Below are 25,502 nucleotides of genomic sequence, written 5' to 3'. Positions count from 1 at the left end.
ACAGCTCCAAGGTTATTTGGCCTATTGACTGCGAATCAGTTGTGAATCACTTTACTGTAGTGTCTCTTTCAGACACACCTCTTTGTTTTCGCTTTAAATATTGCAATATATATATATGTGTGTGTGTGTGCGCGTGTCTTTCCTTAATTTACTTCGTTCAGTTTAGTTTTTTTGTCAACATTATTCATGCATCTTCTATTAATTATGAATAAGGTTGTGATCAATGTTTGTTTTGCAATCCTCTCGTTTCACTTTTACCGTAATGTGGAGAATATGTGCGCACTGCAAGAAAAAAAAACGTGTCGGCTCACTTGACTGTGTTTGTCAGAGCGCCGGCTGGCTTGACCGCAGTAAACTGGCGAAGGGACACGTTATTTAGCGGTGCGCACATATTCCACGCATTACAGTAAAAGCGAAACCGAGAGGATTACAGGCGACACCTCCGGGAAAACTAAACAACAGACAACATGAGCAAGCATTTTTTCATTTTTTATTTTTAAAACAACTTTATCCTCATAAACGCGACTGTTATAGAGTCTAACTTTCCTTTCTTACCATTTTCTTCAGCACACTTTTTTTCGCCCCCTTCAGGATGGGCCCCCACGCAGCAGTGGGCCCGGGGCAGCCGCCCCCTCCGCCCCCCCTGCCCCGCCCCCGCCTACTCCGCTATTGATTGTGACCGTTCTGCTACGTGTGGATGGATCATACAGCCACCGTATCAAAGTTCTTTTGCTCCAGAGAACCTTGATGAAAACCTCTTTTCAAATCTGTATGTCCACATTTCATTATGATTGCTGAGGCTTTTGAATTTGGACAGTCACTTGTTTGATTTGCTGTAGTATGATCTGAGAAATGGCTTCCTGTGTGTGTCCCTGTGTCTTCTCATGTGGTTGAATCATCACACTTGGAGAAATTCACTCACTCTCTGTCAGAACTGCTCATTCATGTATGAGCGACAAACCATGAATCACTGACCTGTTCATTGTTTCTTCTTCTGCCTTCTCACATTTTTACAACCAAACACACCTCAGCTCATCTGGTGCGACTTTCATCCTCCAAATTAAACTGACATGTTTCCTTTGAACTATGTGGGACAGTGCAATACAGCCTTTTCATATTTTATTAAAGGATAAGTTCAGTTTAAACAGTTTTCACGTTGTTTATAGAAAGATGTACAACAATATACTCACTCAGAAGGGTTTTCTGATCTGAAAAGTGGTCCGGGAGAAAGTTAGATCCATCGTCGAGCTGCAGACCTCCATAGACTGTGAGCCGATGGGGCATCCCTGGCGCCGACTCCCAAAACGGCTTTAATCGTCCAAAAACTCATTAGTTTCACCAATATATCCTCATGGTCCACTCCTCCACCACAGCCCGGTGTCGCAAAATATATGCTGTTGTGGTTTTACAGATCTCTCAAGTGAACACGGTGATCTGGAAGTAAACTGAAATAGTAAGTAAGTAAGTAAAAGTAAGTAAAAGTTTATTTATATAGCACATTTACAAGCGGCTTAGCCGTGCCAAAGTGCTTCACACAAGTGCAGAGAATAGAAACAAACAAAAAACGGTGAAAAGACAAAACAACACAAACAAATTAAAACACATCTCAAACTCGAGCGCCAAGGAAAGACCTAGCTGAAGGCCAAGGCAAAGAGGTGGGTCTTCAGCAGTGATTTAAAAATTCCCACAGACTCGGCCGCACGGATGTGGGGGGGAAGGGAGTTCCACAGCCTCGGGGCAGTAACAGAAAAGGCTCTGTCCCCCCTGGTTTTTAGCCTGGTCCTGGGAATGAAGAGGAGGCGTTGGTCAGCCGACCGTAACGCTCTGGAAGAGTTGAGGGGGCGGAGAAGATCGGTCAGGTAGGGAGGGGCGAGGAGATGAAGAGATTTAAAACTGTTAAAAGAATTTTGAAATCAATGCGGTGGCGGACGGGGAGCCAGTGAAGGGAAGCGAGAACCGGAGTGATGTGAGCGTGTTTTTTGGTGGAGGTGAGGAGTCGGGCGGCAGAGTTCTGGACGAGCTGCAGGCGGTGGAGTTGGGCTTTATCAATACCGGTGTAAAGACTATTGCAATAATCCAGGTGTGAGGTGACAAAGGCGTGAATGGCCTGCTCTAGCCCCGCCTGGGGAAGGTAAGTTTTAATTTTGGCTAAAGTCCTCAGGTTGAGAAAACTTCTTCTGATGACTGCGCTGATCTGCTGCTCGAACTTGAAGGAACTGTCGAAGACCACACCAAGATTCCTGACAGCTGGCTTGGACTTCAAGGCAAGAGTACCCAGGGCGTTGGAGAGAGATGCTGGGGCGGCTTTGCCAAATACAATAACCTCAGTCTTATTCTCATTGAGGTTGAGGAAATTTGCTGTCATCCATGCCTTAATGTCAGACATGCAGTCAAACAGAGGCTGGAGAGCAGCAGGGTCGTCGGCCTTGAAGGGGAGGTACAACTGAACGTCGTCCGCGTAGCAGTGGAAGGAGATATTATATTTATTTATAATATCTCCTAAGGGCAATATGTATAGGATGAACAGAATGGGGCCTAATATGGAGCCTTGAGGCACACCGCAGGAGAAATACATTCACCAAGAGACACAGTAGGTGGCGCTGTGCACCAAAGTTGTTGGTCGCCACCTGCTCCAAAGAAGAAGAAGCAGATGTTTGCAGTTCAGAGATGTGCTTCTTCTTCTTTGGAGTGGGTGGCGACCAACAACTTTGGTGCACAGCACCACCTACTGTGTCTCTTGGTGAATGTACTTAAGTTTACTTCCAGATCACCGTGTTCACTTCAGAGATCTGTAAAACTGCAACAGCATATATTTTGCGACACCGGGCTGTGGTGGAGGAGAGGCACGAGCGGACCATCGTATTGGTGAAACTAATGAGTTTTTGGACGATTAAAGCCGTTTTGGAAGCCGGCGCCAGGGATGCCCAATTGGCTAACAGTATATGGAGGTCTGCAGCTCGACTATGGATCTAACTTTCTACCAGACCACTTTTCAGATCAGAAAACCCTTCTGAGTGAGTATACTGTTATGCATCTTTCTATAAACAACGTGAAAACTGTTTAAACCGAATTTATCCTTTAAAGGGATAGTTCAGGATTTTTGACATGAATCTGTATGGCATCCCCGTCAGCAGTGTTGTTCATTCACACAGACTTAGGGCGAATCCCAATTCTCTGCTTAATCCTCAATCTTACTCCTCATTCCTCAAAATGCGCGCTCCCGTGAAGTTAAGTGCTGTCCCATTCCTTAACAAGTTGAGGAAAGGAGCGAGACTAAGGGACGTTATCTCCCTTAATTTTGAGATTCTACCAGACCTACCTTGGAGTTAAGGAGAATCCAGAATGCTTGTTAAATAGTTCGTTTTGCTGTTATTTTATTAATAAAAAATCTTGTATATTACTTTGGGAGTAATTGTATTAGGTTTCTATCACAGATAATATTTACAAAGGCTATTAGAAAGAAATCAAGAAAATTCATTTGAATACATTTATTAGCAAGGTCACACATGCAAAATGTTAAACATTTCTAATGCAGGGCGCATTACTTACAGTTATAAAGGGCGTTGTTATTGATCATTGACCAAAATTATTACAAAATTATTACGGAGAGAGAAAAAAAAAACAGCGGTCCACGCGTGTGCGCTCTCTCTCCTTCGGACGGTCCAAAGAATAATAATAATAATAATGCATTGGTTTTATATAGCGCTTTTCAGGACACTCAAAGACGCTTTACATTGGATTATTCATTCACACCATACTCGGTGGTGGTAAGCTACTACTGTAGCCACAGCTGCCCTGGGGCAGACTGACGGAAGCGAGGCTGCCAATCTGCGCCATCGGCCCCTCTGACCACCACAAGCGTCGCGCGAGCCCCAAGCACCCTCCCGACAGTCCAAACCCCCCCCCCACCCAAACTTTTTTCCTGCAGGAAACACTGCACTTCCAGCTTTCTTCTACCCTCTTGCGCAGTGCTGCCCCCTGTGGTCCAAGGACGTAACTGTCTTTAAGGGTTGTCCCATTTCCAAGTGACATTACATTCCTTAACACTTGTTTTGAGGAGGCACTTAATTTGAGATTGAGGATCAAGGTTGAGGAGTGAGAATTGCGATTGGGCCTTACCCCTGACAGCGTCCAGTGAGCGGAGATCCTGTCCGGTTTACGTCCAGAGGAAAGTAGTCCGGCAAGTTTGCTGGGGTCCCGAAGATAAAGCGTTTTTCTTCTCAAACCAATATGTGTGCGAAAGAGTGATATATTTGCATCACAAACTGTTGTCCATGAAAAAGTCAGACCTGGTAAACGCTTGGCACTTCGCACAGCCGCGCTGGTTTCACTTTGTTTACCGCTAGTAAAGAGCAAGCTAGCTCTAGCTCTAGCTGTTAGCATCTCCGCGCTGCCTGCAGCTGGAGGCGGCGTGGAGTGATATGAGGGGAGAGAAAATAGTGCCAAGCGTTTACGAGGTCTGACTTTTTCGTCGACAACGGTTTTGTGATGCAAATATATCAGTCTTTCGCACACACATTGGTTTGAGAAGAAAAACGCTTTATTTTCGGGACCCCAGCAAACTTGCCAGACTACTTTCCTCTGGACGTAAACCGGACAGGATCTCTGCTCACTGGATGCTGTCAGGGGTCAGGGGTCAGTCTGTGTGAATGAACAACACTGCTGACGGGGATGCCATACAGATTCATGTCAAAAATCCCAAACTATCCCTTTAAGGTAATTTATTAGCAGTAAAATGTAATGCCGGGAACAAACTGTTCTCACCACAGACACACACACACACACACACACACACACACACACACACACACACACACGCACAGTCTCGTATTTCTATCCTTGTGGGGACCTTCCATTGACTCCCATTCATGTCTAGCCCCTAACCCTGACCCTTACCCTAACCCTAACCCACACCACAATAAAGCCTAACCCTAAAGAAATGTTTTTGCACTTTTACTTTTTTCAGTAACAACAACATGGTCAAGAAAACACTGTTTCTCCTACTTAGGACCGGAAAAAGGTCCCCACAAGGCACGTCGTTTCACGTTTTGCTATCCTTGTGGGGACATTTGGCCCCAACAAGGATAGAAATACGAGAACACACACACACACACACACACACACACACACACACACTCACACACAGGTTTGTATTTCTATCCTTGTGGGGACCTTCCATTGACTCCCATTCATTTCTAACTCCTAACCCTGACCCTTACCGTAACCCTAACCCACACCAAAACAAAGCCAAACCCTAAAGAAATGTTTTTGCACTTTTACTTTTTTCAGTAACAACAACATGGCCAAGAAAACACTGTTTCTCCTCAATAGGACCGGAAAAATGTCCCCACAAGGCACATCGTTCCAGGTTTTCCTATCCTTGTGGGGACATTTGGCCCCCACAAGGATAGAAATACGAGTACACACACACACACACACACACACACACACACACACACACACACACACACACACACACACACACACACACACACACACACACACACACACACACACAACCAATAACTCTCACTTCTGCTGCCTCTGCTGCTGGGAACCATTTTCACTTTTTAAAGACAAACTGTAAATGTAAAATAATTATCCGAACACAGAACTGGTGTACTTCTTCTTCCTCTTCATGTGACTTAAAGGTCATGAACCTCACCTTCACACCACCATATGTAAACTTTTTTAGTAAGCAAATACAGGTCCTTCTCAAAAAATTTGCATATTGTGATATAGTTCAGTATTTTCTGTAATGTACTGATAAACATTAGACCTTCATATATGTTAGATTCATTACACAGAACTGAAGTAGTTCAAGCTTTTAATTGTTTTAATACTGACGATATTGGCCAAAAAGTAAAGAAAAACCAACAATCCCTATCTAAAAAAATTAGCATATTATGAAAAGATACTCTAAACGAGCTGTTAACCTAATCATCTGAATCAACGAGTTAACTCTAAACACCTGCAAAAGATTCCTGAGGCCTTTAAAAACTCCCAGCCTGGTTCATTACTCAAAACCACAATCATGGGTAAGACTGCCGACCTGACTGCTGTCCAGAAAGCTATCAATGACACCCTCAAGCAAGAGGGGAAGACACAGAAAGAAGTGTCTGAGCGAACAGGCTGTTCCCAGAGTGCTGCATCGAGGCACCTCAGTGGGAAGTCTGTGGGAAGGAAAAAGTGTGGCAGAGAACGCTGCACAACTATAAGAGGTGACCGGACCCTGAGGAAGATTGTGGAGAAGGGCCGATTCCAGACCTTGGGGGACCTGCGGAAGCAGTGGACTGAGTCTGGAGTAGAACCATCCAGAGCCACCGTGCACAGGCGTGTGCAGGAAATGGACGACCGGTGCCGCATTCCCCAGGTCAAGCCACTTTTGAACCAGAAACAGCGGCAGAAGCGCCTGACCTGGGCTACAGAGAAGCAGCACTGGACTGTTGCTCAGTGGTCCAAAGTACTTTTTTGGATAAAAGCAAATTTTGCATGTCATTTGGAAACCAAGGTGCCAGAGTTTGGAGGAAGGCTGGGGAGAAGGAAATGCCAAAATGCCTGAAGTCCAGTGTCAAGTACCACAGTCAGTGATGGTCTGGGGGCCATGTCAGCTGCTGGTGGTGGTGGTCCACTGTGTTTTATCAAGGGCAGGGTCAATGCAGCTAGCTATCAGGAGATTTTGGAGCACTTCATGATTGCATCTGCTGAAAAGCTTTATGGAGATGAAGATTTCATTTTTCAGCACGACCTGACTTGCTCACAGTGCCAAACCACTGGCAAATGGTTTACTGACCATGGTGTTGTTGTGCTCAATTGGCCTGCCAACTCTCCTGACCTGAACCCCAGAGAGAATCTGTGGGATATTGTGAAGAGGAAGCTGAGAGTCCCCCCCACTGTGGATGAGTTTAAGGCCACTATTGAAGCATCCTGAGCCTCCAGAACACCTCAGCAGTGCCACAGGCTGATTGCCTCCATGCCACGCCGCATTGAAGCAGTCATTTCTGCAAAAGGATTCCCGACCAAGTATTGAGTGCATAAGTGAACATACTTTTTTGTATTTAAAAACACTTTTCTTTTATTGGTCGGATGGAATATGCTAATTTTTTTAGATAGGGATTTTGGTTTTTCTTTACTTTTTGGCCAAAATCATCAATATTAAAACAATAAAAGGCTTGAACTACTTCAGTTGTGTGTAATGAATCTAACATATATGAAAGTCTAATGTTATTAGTACATTATAGAAAATAATGCACTTTGTCACAATATGCTAATTTGTTTAGAAGGACCTGTACATGACAAAGTGACAGCCTGTTTAAGGAATTCAATATTCCACAATAAAGTGAACCATAAAGGCAGATCACTCTTCATTATGCATTGTTACGTGTCGTTTCCAGATTATTCAAATTACTTGATCAATTTATTTTATAGTGATTTAAGGTACCTGAAACAGCTTAGAAGCTATACAGGTATTGATATCTTATAATCATGTTACTTCAAGTCTATTATCTTTCTTTCTTTTTTTCATGTGTTTTTTTGTTGAACATGAATAAAACTCATGCCTTTTGTTCTCAGTCCAATTTGGCTTGATGCAAACTACATCAATGACATGGTCCAACCTCCTGTAAATATTCTGTAGACTGAATCTGATGTAAAATGTAGGTGTCTTGTTGAAAGTCATGATAAATCTTGTGCTTGGAAATTGTTCAAATAAAAAAGGTTAGAAGCCAGCTGAGTGGAGGAAGTGCTCGTGATTAAAACTGGCAGTGAAAATGTCTCCAGCATGACTTATTGGGTGAAACTATCAAAACATTACTCCATATTGGAAGTGTGGAGAGGGAAGCGTGGCCACATTGCACATGACAAAGTCTAATGACACAACACGCGGTGCAACTAAAGAATGACTGATGTTACAACACTCAAAATGTGAGGTGTGCCACATAAATACAATAGAAAATATGTACTTTTTTAACCCCAGAGGAAAATAATTGGTTACTGTGGAGACTTGATCGCTGGTTGGATTATAAATTGAAATCATCCAGGTCTTATTAACATGAGACACATTTCCAATGTCATTGTAAATAACGTGACTCGTCAGCGTAACATGACAAAGGAATTAAAGAATACAGCATGTGAGCTGCACCCATGAAGAACTCTCTGGATCTTCTGATGCTGCTGCCCTCGACTCTTGTTTTGAGCTGCTGTTAGATGTCGTCGGGTCTGTCGGCGGTCATGACCTCAGTCACACAACTGCAGAGTGGGTTCAATGTAGGAGCAGCATGTGTCCAGGCTGGTGAGCAGCACGAGAAGCAAATAGCAGACTTGTGGCTGTTTATACTGCTTCAAACCACCACAAAGGCCCGTTTGTTGAAAACAATGACGTTTCTTGTTTCTTCGCCATTGGTTCGCACTGTGAGAGGAATTCTGTGTATTCTGCCATGTGTGGGTGAGCCCCATAAAGAGCTCTCAGTGCTCAGCTTTCCACTGAATGAGAGTTAGCGTCAAGTAAGCCAATGAAACAGGAATTCTTAATTTTGATTTGCATTAATGTGTTGGGTTTCTCAACATTTGAATTATGTACTACAGTATGAACGCTTTTCTTGAGTTTTGTGAAAAATAAACAGTTTCAAAATAATCTGTTGGAATTAAAACCATTACCCATCAAGCTAAAGCGCAGATGTCTTTTTGGAAATACAGAGATTACAGAGATACAGAGACGTGTAATGTCACGTCTTGGTTTAGGTTCAGGTTGAGTCTTGTGTTTCATGCACTTCTTTGTGCTTAACTTTCCCCTCTCGTTTCAGACCTGACTCCCTCCCTTTATGTGAAGTTCCCACTGCGATTGGCATCTTTGCCCTGACTGGCTTCAGCTGTCCTCCTACCTCCTGCATAAAAAGGCCTCGTCTCTCATTGTCTTGTTGCCAGTTCGTCCTGTTCTGTCCAAGACTGTTGTCACGTGTCAGGTTTCTGTTTTTCAAGGTCATCTTGATTTTGACCCTGTTGGCACTTTTTGCTCTTTGTATTTTTGATCTTTCTTGTGAACTCCTTTTGTTTGCTGTATTTTATTTTTTAACTTTGAGCAAAGCAGAGACTTACATAAACTACTATGGGTTGTACATAATTGTGCATTTGAGTTAACCAGTTTTGAGTCTGATGTTTTATGAGTTCTCAAATGGTCCAGTTGCTTAGTGGACTACACCGAAATGTGGTTTTAGGTCACGCAGATCCATGATCTGTGGGCCCTATCCCCAGCACATTTTGTGAAATGCAGACTTTATGTTTGAAAATTAAGTGAAAGGTGTGCCGTGACACCGAGGACTTACTGCGTGTCAGATGTACAGAGGCCGTCCTTCCAGCCGCAGTAGGGATCTCTGGATAAGATACAATCCTGGCAGGTGCTTCCATACTGGGTACAGTTGGCAACATCAACCTGGACCAGTTGATCTCTGGAGTTGACGTACAGCTTTTTCTACAACAACGCACAAAATAAACAAGTGTGAACTTTGTCCAAAGACCATGAAGATGCACACTATTCCTATCTGACTTCATCAAAGAGTTTCTACATCCTACAACGGAAGCCACTGCTCTGCTGAAACTCTTCCACCCACAATGACTGTGGGGGGGGGGGGGGGGGGGAACCGTGTGTGGGGGTGCAGTTACTCACAGAGGAAGAGTGTAGGTTGATGCTCGTGATGTAAGTTGTGTGGCTGAAGGGTCGGTACTCAGCGATGATAAAGGGTTCAATTTGATGTTGCAACACTTTATGAATCCTTCCGTTGTCTATTTTCAACATAAAAAATGAGGAAAGATGATTCAAACACTCAAACTAACCACTCCTTAAAGCTCGTGTCCGGAGTTTCCGTTCGTTTCCAATGTATGTATCATTTTTCAACAGAGCTTAAATGTGTCAGTCTGGTTCGATACTACAATATAATATTAGCATAAAGCAATATAAAAATTTATTTATGAGCCCCGCCTTTGTCTCATAGACCCCCATGTTAAAAAAGCGAAAAAGCGCCGGTCAGCGTCAGCCAATAGACTTCGAGCTTCCGCATTCTCGTGTTGTCAATCAAAGTGTGGAGCAGCCAGAGAGCACGGCCGCTCGCCCAGGCAGAGGTGAGTTAGCTCTGCAGCAGCCGGCCCGCTTACCTCGGATATATCCACTGTCTGCTGAACATCCACCGTAAACAGCTAAACATGTAGGATGCTGTAGGACTCCGAGGCGTGGCTTGGTCACTCATGAAAGCAGAGGGAGGGCGGAACCTCCAGACGTTGGATTAAAAAAAAAAAACCTCTCTCTTTCAAAACTCCGGACACGAGCTTTAAGCATCCCACTCATGCGTGTTTCATTAATGTGTCCCAAACACAGCTTGATTGACTCACACGTGGACAAATACCATTTGTACTGTACAAATTGCCTCTTCATTCCATACGGTGATTCTACATTTTACAAAATGGTGGGAATGTCAGCTTCTTTGATTTTCTTTTTGATAAGTCACATGAACAGAGAATTGATGATCACCTGCTCCACCTGATCACCTTACGCAGGCAAAATTTATCAACTTGAGACAGGGAGGGTATGGTTTGATAATCAACCGTCGAGAGGAGGCACTTTACGCCTACGCCTAAAGGGGCTCATCCCTGCTCTCTACAACCACTCAGGTGCCTTCTGAATGAGTCACGTAGTGTTTGAAGTAGGGCTGTCACGATATCAAATTTTCTCTTCACGATTATCGTGGGCAAAAAATATCACGATAACGATATTATCACGATATCAGCAAAAAATTAACTAATAATGGTACAAACATTCAGATTCATCTTTAATTTTATTTATTTTTTTGTTTTCTCTCTTTTCCCAGATGAATTACATTCAGAATACCTATCAACTGAGGTGTTGAAACAATATGAGAACAGTAACTATACAACTGCATACACAAAAAGTCTAGTTACACTCAATTAATTAAAATGTGATGAACTGATTAACAGAGGATCCACAGCAGAGGCGTCATTTACGTAGGGTTGGTGGGTTATGAAAACCCACGGGCCCTGTTGGGGTGAAATCCTGTACCACCACCACACTGCCGAAAATTTTTGTTTGTTTGTTTGTTTAAATCCGAGGCGGAATGAGCGCAGCTGCTTCTCTCCAGCCAGAGGCGCCGCTACTGGCTAGGGCCCGGAGCTGAAGGGGGCCCCGAGGAACGGCTGACATCAGTCAATTTCAATGACAAATTTAAGGCGCTACACTAGACGCTGCAACGACAACGTGTCGAAAATTCCTCGCATGGGGCCCTTTTCCGAGTACTCACCGGTTAGTTGCTAGAAGGGGGCCGGCGGAGAAGGCGGCGGATATCAGCGACACAACTTGAAATCCCCCGGACACATTACAATGACACGTCTGGAACCTACCTAATGGGGCCCCACTACTACCCGGCTTGCGTCAATGTGCAGTCAGTGTTGCTAAAAAAAGTTGCTAAACACACTTTTTTCGGGTTAGGATAGAGCGTCTCGCTGTCGCTGTCGGCCACCGCCGACAATGTTTAGTTCACTCGTGACGCTCGCTAACTGGGAGCCACGCTAGCTAGGAGCCGTGCCGCTACCGCTGCTCTGCTGTGTTTATATGTGAGGGGAGGGGGAGAGGCTGAGGTGCTGCAGGAGGGAGACGAAGCAGGGCGGAAGAACAGGAGCGGAGTTTGACACGTGTCAAGTGGCACTAGATCCTCTTTACGATATTATCATGTGCGCATTTTGAGCACGATATTGAAATTTCATTTTTTTAATACCACGATTATCGTCAATACCGGTTTACCGCGACAGCCCTAGTGTGAAGAATCCAGAGGTGAGTGATTGATCAATTCTAAACAGAGAGGGCACTGTTTGACAATCAACCTTCATTTGGTGACCTTTGAATCACTACATAACTGCACTCTGCTGGGTATCACTCACTCAGAGAGAGGAAGATGACCGGATGTTGACTGTTGTCCTTCTGCTGGAAACTGTCGACGGAGATGTGAGTGTAGTTGTGGTGACTGAAGAGAAGAGGGTTCGAGTTGCCCACAGGATGGATCCAATCCTCCAACTCAGAATTCTTGTAAATCATCCTGAGGATGTTCAACGAGATTTTGCTGCTGTCTTCAACACACTGAAAAAAATGAGTAGAAAAAGCTCATAAGTTCATGAACCTCACATCTCTAGCACATCTGACCTGTATTTTGCCTGACTTAAATTCAAATTCCAAGCACAAGCTCCAGGAGTTAGCAGAGGCGCCTGTCTCTGCATGAAAATGTTTAGAAACATGTTTAAAAGCAGTGGTGATGCTCTTACATCTCTCTGTCTGTTTTTCGTCGTCTCAGAAGTCTGACCATTAAACGAAGAGTTCATGAAGACATCGTTAATGTCTCGGATGGTGTAGACACACACAGCACTCATCCCCCTGCAGACAAACACAAAAGCCAGCAGATTTACACAGCTGACAGCATAAAACAAGCTTTTAGCTTTGTTGTTGTTTTAGAAAATATTGCGGATGGAAACAGCTGAGCAAAGATCAGAGAGAAAGAGGAAGAGAAGTCAGCATAAAAAGATGTAAAATCATTCTAATCGTATAAGCAGATCTAATGAAAACTTGTGTGAAATTTAGTCAAACACAACAGTGTACGAACGACTCAAATATCTAACTTTGACATTTCAAATCATGCGATCTTTAGTTCTGAAAGAATTTTTTAAAAAAAGTTAATTTTGCTTTATCAGCTTTTTTTCTGATACTGAAAATTTTTGTGAACTGAAGAAAGACAATGGGGGAGACTTGAAAGTAAATTTGTTATCTAATAAGAGATTTTAGCCAAAGATGATTTCCAGTGCTATTTAACCTACTGTGTGGAATTATGGGAAAATACTTATGCAAGAGAGTTAGAGTTTAAAACTCATATAGTCTGCACCAAATTAAAAGGTTTTTGTGTCACAATTTGAGGTGTAAAATTGCAGAATAATGTAAGCATGGAGATAAGATGATTGTCAAATGTATGTCAATTCAAAAAAAGATATAATAAGTTGATTCTGGTAAGGTTCAATGTTCTGGTGATGAAAGGAGGTCTGTTAGTTTATGGTGCTGCAGTGACTGATGGATGTGTGTAAACTTCTGATAATCGAGTACATTCATTGAAACTGATGCTATTATAAAGTTATATTGTGCTTCTGAATTAAGATAACAACGAAGAAGGGAAGGGGTAGGATTAAATATGTATTCACTTGTTCCTACTCCTTTCTCGTGCATGTAAACGATACTGGCAAATACGAGGGCATACCCAAAAGTTCCTGGAATTTGACTGTAACTTTTTATTTCTGACATTTCAAAATAAAACATCACCGTCGCCTTCAAAATAATCTCCATCCGCATTAATGCAGCGCTCCAGCCGTGTCTCCCACTTCATGAATGTGTCGTCAGACCCGCGCGTAATTGTGCCATTCAGGGCCGGCTGCGATTTGTCTGTCACCTCCTCCACATCTGCAAACCACTGTCCCTTCAGCTCTTTCTTCAACTTGGGGAACAAGAAAAAGTCACTCGAGGCGAATAAGGCGGATGGGAGAGGAGATTCATCTCATTCTTCGCCAGAAACTGCGTGCCGCGCAGCGCCGTGTCCGCTGGCGCTCTGGGGTGGTGGATCAACCGGGCTCCACTCCGCCACTACGCGGGCCGCTTCATCCTCACATCCTCACGGAGCGTCTGAGGACTTCCATGTAGTAGTCCTGATTTACAGTCTGACCTGGAGGGACAGACTCGCTGTGGACGATACCCTGGACAGCGGAAAAGCAGCTCAGCATTGTTTTCACGGCTGAGCAGACGCGCCGACATCTGGCCCTTCTCAAACCGCCTGAACCACTCATGGACCTGAGTCTTCCCCAGAGCATCATCCTTGTAGGCTTGCTGCAACAAGGTGAGTGTTTCTGCTGCTGTTTTTCCCAGCAAAAAGCAGAATTTAATGTTTGCGCGCTGCACTGGCTTCCCAGTCAATGTCGCCATTTTGGAAAAAAAATCGCAGACCGCAGCGGCACTCTGTTACTATAAATAGCGCCTGACAGGCGTCAGTGTCACTCTCGGAGCTCAGCTTTTTCACAGATGTGCACGAGGCTTACCTGCAGCACATCTGACGGCCAGAAGTCAAAACTCATTATTATTAGTATTTTATGACCTTATTCCGGTTTCTTTTGGGTACCCCCTCAGATTATGTTTTCCCTTTTATGTTACGTATTTGGATGTTGTGTTTCTTTTTTAATTTTTTTTTTTTTTTTACATGTTTAAAAAAACTAAAAATGAAATGAAATTAAATTATGAAGAATATAAAACTGAATGAATCATGCCATTTATGGAGTAAAAATACTGATCTGGTTCCTTTTATGTTCAAACATATAAAATTAAGGAATTGCAGTTTTGTGATGCTGAGTCCTACCATTGGTTTCTGAAGAGTCCATAGATCTTGGTGTTTTCCCAGTGGTCTGCATGAACAGTAGCCGTGTCTACAAGCTCAGAAAAAAGCTGTCTCCTTTCAGAGTCTCCACAGAGCATTCTGGCATTCAACTGGGACGTCCATCGAAACTGCAGGAGGTTCTTGGGACCACCAACATCTGACTGAGTCAACAATAAGCAACAAAGTGTTACACACACATAATGATCGAGATTGGATTTTCAGTTAATATAGCAGCAGCAGCAGCAGGAGAGACAAATCTGAGGATCAGGGAGATTCCTGAATTCTTGTCAGTTTCTCTTTCATTTAGAGAAGAAATCAAGACAAAAAAAACAGCTAAGGGTGAAACTGTTATTTACAAGACACATTTTCATGACTGAATTTATTAGACATGTAGAATTTGTAAAAGAGCTGTAGAAGAAAACACTTTTTGCTGAAAATCTAAGTGTAACAGCAGTTGCTGGCATACTAGGAAGAAATACTTCAATCTAGTATGAGAAGACTGCAGCCTTCTTTCTTATTGACGGTAAAATGGTCAGAAGTTTTCAGGTTCACTTGATTCATATGCAGTGTGAGCGTTTGAGAATTTGCAATCTGAAACCACATTGTGGTCTCAGATTGCACACGATGACAATCCCTGGGATAGGTTAATGTATGAAGCTCTTTTCATTTTACAATACTTGTCAGGCCTTACCATGCAAACCTGTGTGACGAAGGAGGTCCACATCTCACTGTTCACTCGAGTGTCTCTGTTCCTCTGCTTATAGAAGGCGTACACTCTGTCCTGTAAAGGACTGTCGATCCGTCTGCTCAGCACCAAACCTGCATAGTGCTGCTCTGAGGACAGCAAAGCAAGAGGAGCAAATTGTTATTGAACTAATAGTTGCTCAAACAAACCAAACTACTCAAGACTCTCGCACCTTTATCGTGGTTGACTGGCATTACTGTTCTGCTTCCAAACTTGTAAATGCCAACGCGGTCTTGAGATCCAGAATATGTGATATAGAGATCGGCACTTTGTTCAGATTCTGCAAAAGATAGAATTTATAAGTTATAGTAGGAAGGTGGAAATTCAGTAACCGTAACCTACTGTACCCCTAAGGTGGAGTGGAGTCAGATTAAGTGCCAAGGTGTTCTCTGAACAATTGAGTCTTCAATTGTCTCTTGAAAGTAGAAAGGGTCTCGGCAGAATGCACAGAGTTAGGTAGTTTGTTCCACCATTTGGGAACAACCGAGGAGAAGAGTCTGGCTGGAGATTTAGAGCCAACCATCAATCCTGTATTTATAGAGGTTGTCTCTCGAGGTTTTCTGATGTACATCAGGTCCCAGATTTTTTTAAGAATCATCTTTGACAATCATCACATGGTGTGATGAGATCTCGCAAGATTAAATCATGACAATATTCCTCGTGAAGTGAAAAGAAGTCATATACAGAAGCCTATCAGACTGTGAGATATCAGAACCTCTATTTGTGACATGTGGGGGGCAGTAATGTGCATCGGATACATTTAGTCTGCCAGATACTGAGTAGAAGGAGAAGGAATGCTGCGGCAGGCGGCCTCGGCAACGGGCAGCAACCTTGGCGGCAGGCAGTGGGATGTGAGGGTAACAACACCTCTGTGGCCGGCTGCAGTGGCAGACGCGGCGGCCAATCAAGCACAGTCAGAACGACGGTGACTGAAAATATCAGCAATGAAGATAAGGTGTGTTCCCACCGGACGCGTTTAACGCGACTGCATTCGCGCGACAAATAACACCATGCCGCGCTAGACACCCGAGTTTTATTGCTGGTGTGTGAATTCATTCGCACGACGCGTCACGCTGGTACAAATATGCAACACAGAACATCCTGCAGAAACATCACAGCCTCCTCATCACCGTCTCCTGCACAGCAGCAGTGGGCAGGATTCTTCTGATGTTTGTCCCACAGTCCTGTGTGCATCCGGGCGTGGGTGTGTGTGTGTGTGTGTTTGTGTTCCATTGGAAAAACCTGTGATAAAGCGGTCAATATGGTGTTTCAAATTAACTGGTGTCCTTGTTAACTGGTGACTGACTTCCTTTAGCACTTCCTGCTGCTGCTGCTGGCAGCAGATGTTGAAATTAGACCCATAAAAGGTCGGACACGGCTTTTTGTTTGGTTGTTAACATCTATCAGCAACAAGGGACATGAAAGAACCCCAGTCGCCAATTAATGGGGAAACCAGTTATTCCAAAACACCGGCTCCGCTCTGGGTTCGACACACTTCTCCTCCACTATTTAGCTGCTGCGTTCAGGTGACTGGAGCTGCTGCGGAAAACTGAAACTCGGTCGTTCACATGAAGGCAGCAGTGACAGCTGGACACTCAGGAGACACGTGAAGGAAGCGTGGACAATTTGCACAAAGGAACGGCTCTCAGACAGCTGTGAACCAGCTGTTGTCATTCACTTAAAAGAGCCATTCAAACGAACGGCTCGTTCATTGAACGCCACAGCTCTACTGCAGGAGCTGCGCCTGGACGACGTTCCAGCACTACTTCAGGCTGATGCTGTGTTTCCATCAGAAGCGGTGAACAAATGAGATCGCGCACGCAGCTCGCCGCTCGCCTTGGCATCATGCCAACTGTTCTGCGTGGTCGGAGCACTGTATGCCCTACGTTAGCACGTCCATGAAGACCTCCACGCTGATAGGCTGTCCTGGTGCGAATTCGCTTGAAAAGTTCAATTATTTCAACTCGCGCGACAAGCATGGAGCGATGAAGCGGCGGGCTTCGGGTGGCGAGCGGCGAGCGGTGGACGGGGCCGACTGGCAGTGCAAGTCGATGGGCATGCGGATTTTTCACTGGAAACGCTTGCCGCCGGCCGCCCGCCACATCATCGCTCGCTACCCGTTGCCCGCTGCTCAAGATTGAGCGACAATCGCATCATTACATTGACTTTGTATGTAATCTCATCGCATGAAAAATTCCCGTCGCGTCCAGTGGAAACACACCGTTAGGGGTGTGCCAAAAAATCGATTCACACAAGAATCATGGTTCTCAGTTGCTATGATTCAGAATCGATTTGAAATCCCCCAAAATCAATATATATATATATATATATATATATATATATATATATATATATATATATATATATATATATATATATATATATATAAACTTTCCTGGCTTTCTGGTCGGCCTCCCTTTTGTAACTATGCGGAAGTGACGTCAACACGCAGCGGGATGTGGAACATAGGCATGCGCAGAAAACACCCAAACAAAGATGGAGGAAAATGATGTTTAGCCGGCACCGTCTTCCTTAAAGGGGTACAGCGCAGTTTTAAATATTAAATTTTCAATTATTCACACCCACACACGTTTTCACCTTTGCCTGATGGGCAGCAACAGCTATTTTTGCAAGATCGCAGTCGCTCCTATTTTCCTGTGCAGCGCACTGAAGGCACAGCAGTATGAGTGATTCGGGTACGAATCGCTCTGAGCCTGACGTAATGCGCGCTCCCGCTGGCCTGGTAATCCTAAGGCCCTGTCCCAATACCCACACTATGCCCTACGGTCCTCAGTGGAGTGTGCACTTAGTTGAAGTGCGCGTAAGGGTTCGAGTGCGTAGGTTACAAGGGTGCAAAAATTGAAGAATTGGGACGGTGATGGTTACGTCATCGCTTTGCGTCACTGCATCAGATCTGCAACACTAATCATGGCGGGAGTTGGCGTTGTCTTCGGAATTTTGCTTTTGAAAATGATTGCAAAACTGCACCAGCGCTATATAAAACCAATGCATTATTATTATTATTATTATTATTATTATTATTATTATTATTATCATTATTACCAGTTGATGATTTTACGGAGAAAGAAGAGCCAGAAACGAATGTGGTTCATTCGCCAAGCACTCGCCGCTGCGCCGGACTTTCGTCAACCGGTAATTTTAATCTATTGTCTTTTGTTTCATTTTAGCTGATGTGAAGCATCCCCTTGAAAACGAGATGGTGAATCTCAAGGGGGCTTACCTCCATACACAAAATAAATAAATGGCAAGTATAAATATAAATATACTAAACGTGTGCAAATTTCACTTTTGCTTTTACACTTTTATTTCAGTCATTCCACTCCACGTTATGGTTAATTCAGTATCCGTAAATACAAAATGGTGCATTTATCAGTGAAATAATAATTCACATTCGATGTATCTTTCTAAGTAACAGTGCTAACCCACAGGTACATCATAAAAAAAAATCAAATATCGTAATACTTACACTTGAAAATACATTTTTTTGGCGCCGGAGCGTCGCTGACCACCGCCATGTTTTTCTGTCTTGTCGGCCGTTAGGAACTGTGGGTAATCTCCTTCGGCTGAGTCCGCTCCGATGCGGGCTTCGCTGGAGTGTGGATCAAGGGCGCAAAGGGGGCGGGGCCAAAGAGCACTCTGGAGGATTGGGACACCCTACGCACTCACACCCCTCAGCGGGAACGCGCAATTGAGGGGCACAAGGGTGGGAGTGCGAGTATTGGGACAGGGCCTAAGTTTCGATTTGTCCGCCATTTTTCCGCCAGGCTTAGCAGCAACAACTGAGCAGTACTGAGGATGGAGCTTCCAGAAAGTAAGAAAAGACCGGCTTCTCGCACTGCCACAACTCCAGCATAGACCCCACAAGGCAAAAGAAACTTACATTTTACTCGAGCGCTGCTAAAAGAGCGAGGAAGGAGTTCCCCTCTTCTGTGCACGTACATGGGCACAAGCCACAGACACGAGCTTTTCACGAAGCTACAGTTACACCTAAGGCCTGCAGGGGTCGGTGTTTCGCATAAAACGAGCAAACTGCACTGTGCTCCTTTAAAAGCTAAAATTTGGCAACATTTCAGCTTTTACCGACTCCCAGGAAAAACTGAGCTGGACATGACACACACCGTGTGCAAGCATTGCAAAGTGAAGCTCAATTACTTCGGCCACACAACAAACGCACATGCTCATATTACGAGGCACCACCCGGAGATGAGAGACACGGAGCAGCAGAGTCGGCCACCAGCTGCAGACCAACGCATACTGAGTGTGCGGGCTCTGAGCGGGCTAAAAAAATAACTCAGTCTATCGCCTGTTTCATTGCCAAAGACCTAAGGCCGTACAGTGTGGTGGAGAACAAGGGGTTCATCTGCATGTTGCAGACATTGGAGCTGAGGTACGCCATACCAAGCCGTAAATTCCTTAAATTAGTGGGAATAATGAACAGCAACCGAGTGACAGGAAAGACACAGGAACTTAGAAAATAAGACTGAACACCGTGGCTAACACAACTCACGAGCACTGTGCACGCTGTACTGACAGAGTAGGACTTTGGTTAAGGTTTTGCATATAGTGTTGGCACTTTAAAACAAGAAATATTTCATTTAAAAAATTCATGCTCATGATAGTCCATGCATGGATGCAAATTAGAAAACATTTCAAAATGCACCTATATTGTTTTGTGACTGTTAAATAAAATGTTCCAGTCATATTTTGTCATTTCAGTTTTCTTAAAAGGAAAGTGGAAATCTTGTCTTGTGATCGTGAATCCAATATCATGTCTCATCTCGTCTCGTGAGCTGAGTGTTTTGTTACAACCCTAATTATTACTGATAGCTAAATTGACTAAGTTAATCCCAACAGGGTAGACACAGTGAGAGCAACAATGACAATAACTCACATCTATGAACAATTCTTCTTAAAAGAGAAAAAAAAAAGCATGCATGCACAGGCACAACATGCAAACTCCACATAAAACCATCCCCACAACCGTTGGCTTATTGAGTGTGTCAACCTCAGCCCTGATTGGATTTCATGTTTCCAGAATGTTGTGTGCAGAAAAACTCACCCACGAGGATGGAGTGCTCACTTTCCTTATCGATGTATTCTTTAATGCTTTCTTTAATATTTTTCATCTTTTCATGGGGGCTGCAGGAGGGCGATGGATCCGAAATATCCTGCACACATTTAAATAAATATCTTCAATATTCTCTATGACATGTTACTTCGAGGAAAGAAAATGAAAATAAACAGAAAGTGTTTGAGGTGTTTGTGAGGCTTATTAAAGGCAGAAGTACAAGCAACTAGCCACTAAACAACTCCACTACCTTTCCTCAGAAAAGAGCAGTTCTCAGTAAAAGAGTCCTACCACGTCACAGCACTGTGCTTCTTTGTTGTTGGTTCCACAGACAAACAGCGCTGTGGAGTTTGGCCTCTTCTGCACCACTGTGATGCTATAGTCACAATCCTAAACAATGAAAGGATGATTTTCATGTGAGATTTCTTAAACATCACAACATGCTTCCAGTCCTCTGCTTCCAGTCACTTTACTCACAGCGCCGCTGCATTCGTTCCACTGCACCCGCCCTCCTGTAGGACCCTGAGAACAAACCAGGCAGCGATGTAATATTAGCTTAACTCAACACATTCCATGGTTATTCAGTAAGTCAGTGCATGGCTGCACTGCTGATATTTGTACCTTGTTGAGGTTTTGAAAGTTGTAGAAATTTAGATGCGTTTGTCCCACAGTTGTGACCATATCCGGCTGGTTTCTGAGCAGAACCCGTACAGGGCCCTGCTGTACAGGTGAAGGTGAGCTCTTAAATGTGGTGTCTATGAGAAATCATATACAGAAACACAAAAAAAGACCATGAAAACTTATTCTTCACTATACAGTAAAAAAAACAAACAAAACAAAACAAAAAAAACAAATGATTTAAACAAGAACATCTTGACAACAGTTCAGTTAATTCAATTATGAAGACACTGTCCAACCTTTTAGAAGAAACTGACTTAAACTTTGCTTGGACTTTAGTAGTGAGTCACTTTGATCGGTCCAACACTTTTTTTTTACCATTACTGAAAAATAGCTCCACCAGAATTATCAACACACACATTTCCTCATGCTGCTCTGTGAAGCATTGCCAAGAAGACTGTGTGTTGTTTTGTATTTTATTTTTTCATGTATTTTGTTTGTTTTATTTATTTTAACGATATCTGTATAATTTTATTAGGTGGGGGCTCTTCATAAGCCTTTTGGCTTGCTCGCTCCTCCCTGCACTGTTTCTTTTTTCTGCACTTGTTTATGTGATATATTTTATTGTATGTGCTAAATAAACTAAACTAAACTAAACTAAACTATGAGAAATCATATACAGAAACACAAATAAAGACCATAAAATCTTTGATTTTATAATATGCAGTGAAAAATACAATACTGCTCTGTGAAGCATTGCCAAGAAGACTGTGTGTTCCCCTTTTTCATCAGAACAATGATGCGGGGGTGGGGGGTGGCACAGAGCTTCAGTGAGGTCGACTGAGAAAGAAGAAATTATCTTGAAAGTGGAGGATAAAACACATTTTCAGGCCTGAATTTATCATAAGTGTGATGGAGATGAATTACAGAACACAGTTGCTGATCGCCATACATGGAGAATCTCTGGAAACTGTGAGGTTTTTCCTCAAATGAGTTATGACTTTATGAACAAAGTGATAAAACAGCACATGTTAAAATGGGCTTTTAAATGTCAAATTAAAGCAAATAAATGAATTGTCATGCCATCTCTGTCGTTGCATCTTTACAGTTGCTTGTTTTTCCTTACTAAAAACATGCTGAGCCCCATCTACTGCAGGTGCCTCAGCTGCAGGTATAGAGGCTAAACCTACTCTTGAAGCTCCTGAGGTGTTACTCCCGGATTATGGGCCTTGTCTTGGCTGCATTACTTGTTATCTATAGGATAACGCCTGTTCAAGCTGTACCAAACCTTGCATTCAGTAATACATGTTTTTCAATTAAGGAAGACTTTATATTTCACTGTAGTTCATTTCAAGTCCCTATTTCCCATTTATTGTGTCATAATTGATTCATTTTAACTTAATTTTGTGAAGAAAAACACATAAGCAAAGAGTTTGCCTTTTTTGTTTCACTATATGAATTCAGACAAAACATTAGTGAATGTATTCTATTTTATTTGGGTGTTTGAGACTTCCAAATAAATCTAAATCTTGCTCCAAAACACAGACAGCAGTCTGGGTCAGACACAAGAAAACACACGGGTCCCTGCATTAGGAGGCTAAATATCGCAGTTCCACTGTGCAGAATCTGGACGGATAGTATTTTTACTTGCGTGCATCATAGAAGTTATTCAGAAATGGGTAACAGCACAAAGAAACTCGTGAACAGGCTGAACTCACCTGTCTGTGCAGCGAAGCACGTCGCTTTCTGATGAAATGTTGTGATTTCTGGTTCGCCATAAGAATGTCGTTTTCTCGAGATAACGAGAAAAATAACTCGAGATCTCGAGAAAAACGCTGAAATTAACTCGTTATCACGGCAAAACGGAGGAAATTAAAAAAAGTATTTACCGTGTCCTTTTAGGACTTCCATATTTTAAGTGGAGGCAGTGAAACAGATTTTACTCCTGAAAAATAAATCCTTCCTACCTTTCTCTGTGAAAGTCATTCTCGGTTGAAGTGTTGAATTCGCCTCAGTCACAATGTTCAGATAAGACAGCAAAAGAAAAACTGTGAGAACGTGAGCCATTTCTTTCGCAGCTGTCAACTTTAAAACAAGTTAGAGGACATTTGTTGGCTGTGTGCTCAAAATGGGTTCTTTGTCACCAGATAGCAGTGACACTGAAGTGGGAAAAGTGCAAAAATAGTAAAGTACAGACACTGACTTCTTTGTGAAATAAAAAGCTTAAGTCTAATGATGTTAGCAGGGTGAAAATCACTTTGCTTGCAAGCAACAAGTTGTGGCAGTTTTGACAAGTGATGCAGCTTGGTGGGTTTGTGGTGGTCTCTGAGGCAGGGGCGACAATCTGCTCGTTGTTGCATGTTTCCCCCCTCTGCTCTCAAGCCTGACCACACACACACACCTCCAGTTCCATGATCTACCTGTCCTGTGTCATGAACTGCATTTCATCAATAGATCTGCATATCTTCACAGAGAAACTATACAATGTTGTTATCAGTAACTCCATTCAAAGGTATATAATGACTTAACCAGCATGAAAACTAGGATATGTTAAAATGAGCTTTTAAATGTCAAATTGAAGTGATGAAATGAATTGTGATGCCTTCCCATTGCCTTGCCATTACTTCTTTACAGCTCCTTGTTTGTCCTTACTGAAGACATGCTGATCCCATTTCCTGCAGATACCTCTAAGACCGCTCTAGTTTGAAGTCACTTTGATTAACTACAGGTGTTTCTTGATTGAATGGAGAATGGAGTTGGTCTTGGAATTTTAAAGACAGATAATGAATGGAACTGTAGATGGAACATAAGTGGCTGGATAAAGGAGAGGTAGATAGAGGAAAAAAGCCACTTTGCTTGCAAGCAACAAGTTGTGGCAGTTTTGACAAGTGATGCAGCTTGGTGGGTTTGTGGTGGTCTCTGAGGCAGGCCCGACAATCTGCTCGTTGTTGCATGTTTCCCCCCTCAGCTCTCAAGCCTGACCACACACACACACCTCCAGTTCCATGATCTACCTGTCCTGTGTCATGAACTGCATTTCATCAATAGATCTGCATATCTTCACAGAGAAACTATACAATGTTGTTATCAGTAACTCCATTCAAAGGTATATAATGACTCCATATTACAAACTGTAAATAAACAGGTGTTTATTGTCACTACAAGAAACAGTTGTTTCAAGAGTTAGTAGGAATAAATGCCACCTGCAGCCGCATTAAGATCAAGGTCAAGAGAAGCAGCAGTGGTGGTATTTTTAAAGAGATCAGAAAAGGGAACTTGTATTTGACTGTCATTTCATCTGTATAATTAGAAATACCACTTTACATATTCAGCTTCAGTAAAAGTTACTGGCATCAGGAGGAGGTGGTGTGTATAAAATGAAAAGAGGAATACACTCTGGACAGGTAGAATTGTTATATCAGGTAAATCTCAAGACAATCTCAGAAAAAAAAAAGTCTGCGGTGCATGAAAGTGATCACAGAGTTTCAAACATCAGCATTTGAGAATAACTTCACTGTTGACCTCTCTCTGGATGAAAATCTACAGCAGCTAAAGCAATAATAATACTTTCATAGATGGGGTGCATTGTCCTTGCCTCGTAAACCAGACCCGCCCACTCCTCATCCACATTTGGAGTTGAGCCAAACTCCAAAATCACGGATTTCTCATCGCGGATGACAGTGTTCAAGTTACGGTGTTTTATTGTTTTCATTTGATTTTGTTAACCAAGTCAGTTTTGTTAAGTTTTCATGACCTTGAGTGACAAGCATAGTGTATTTTAGATTTTCCTGCTACAATGTCAGATCTTCCTCTATCAAATTAAACATAAATTCACACTGACACCAAAGAAAAAAGCCTGTTGCCAAGAAATCATCCCAACCAACCATGTGTTTTTGCATGTGTGTGTGCGCCAATAATATAACATATTGAAACGTTTTAATCCTCAAAGCTATATGGAATATACAATACAGCTACATTCAGTCTCATCAGCTGAGAGCCCCGACCGCACTGGAAGACTCAGATAGAAGATGCCATCAGTGACATTTTCTCAAGCTCATGGATTTATTAATTAAATGAACTGAGACCAAACACTGTAGCTCACCTTCTGCACCGCTGCAGAGTAAAAATAATTTTGTTCCTTTTTTTGAGGTTATGTATTATCCCTCAAAAAAAAAAAAAAAAAAAAGCATTTCCTACCTTTCTCTGTGAAAGTCATTCTCGGTTGAAGTGATGAATTCGCCTCAGTCACAGTGTTCAGATAAAACAGCAATAAATAAACTGTTAGAACGTGAGCCATTTCTTTCGCAGCTGTCAAATCTACACACACAAACACAAACACACACTCCCTCTCTTCTGAAGCGCTGCTTCGTGCATACGTGGAGAAGGAACTTATGTAGGAACTGTTGCTGGAGGAGGCGTTTATCTTTTTTTTTTTTGAACACTAGGGGGTGGTGGATGAGCGAAAGCATGTCCTTAATTATAAATGAGAGTTTTGATGGTACTTTCGGTTTCGCTTTTACCGTAATGTTTGGAATTTGTGCGCACCGCTGTGTCGGCTTTGTCGCTGTGACGTGACAGTGATTTTCAGTGCTTC

At 43.0% G+C, this 25,502-nt stretch overlaps 1 protein-coding gene across 2 annotated transcripts in view; it reads right to left on the bottom strand.

Moving 5' to 3' along the window:
* The window catches only part of LOC115384709 (semaphorin-7A-like), a 30,681-nt gene extending 5,443 nt beyond the window's left edge, over nucleotides 1-25,238 (bottom strand). The window contains exons 1-12 of one of the 2 annotated variants that reach the window (XM_030086951.1): nucleotides 25,106-25,238; nucleotides 20,912-21,045; nucleotides 20,768-20,812; nucleotides 20,582-20,680; nucleotides 20,282-20,390; nucleotides 15,374-15,481; nucleotides 15,148-15,290; nucleotides 14,439-14,617; nucleotides 12,319-12,427; nucleotides 11,941-12,136; nucleotides 9,662-9,777; nucleotides 9,321-9,466 (exon numbers count right to left, since the gene is read on the bottom strand). In XM_030086951.1, the coding sequence (XP_029942811.1) occupies nucleotides 9,321-9,466; nucleotides 9,662-9,777; nucleotides 11,941-12,136; nucleotides 12,319-12,427; nucleotides 14,439-14,617; nucleotides 15,148-15,290; nucleotides 15,374-15,481; nucleotides 20,282-20,390; nucleotides 20,582-20,680; nucleotides 20,768-20,812; nucleotides 20,912-21,045; nucleotides 25,106-25,205 (1,484 nt within the window). In that variant the 5' untranslated portion in view covers nucleotides 25,206-25,238. Of the gene's footprint in view, nucleotides 1-9,320; nucleotides 9,467-9,661; nucleotides 9,778-11,940; nucleotides 12,137-12,318; nucleotides 12,428-14,438; nucleotides 14,618-15,147; nucleotides 15,291-15,373; nucleotides 15,482-20,281; nucleotides 20,391-20,581; nucleotides 20,681-20,767; nucleotides 20,813-20,911; nucleotides 21,046-22,875; nucleotides 23,261-25,105 lie in introns of those variants that run through there. The other variant, XM_030086952.1, reaches the window with a different exon arrangement.
* Nucleotides 25,239-25,502: the final 264 nt, after the last annotated feature.

The sequence above is a fragment of the Salarias fasciatus genome, unplaced genomic scaffold (assembly GCF_902148845.1).
Source record: "Salarias fasciatus unplaced genomic scaffold, fSalaFa1.1, whole genome shotgun sequence".
Lineage (NCBI taxonomy): Eukaryota > Metazoa > Chordata > Actinopteri > Blenniiformes > Blenniidae > Salarias > Salarias fasciatus.
Note: the sequence above shows the minus strand (reverse complement) of the source record. Positions and strands in the feature narration are given on the sequence as shown.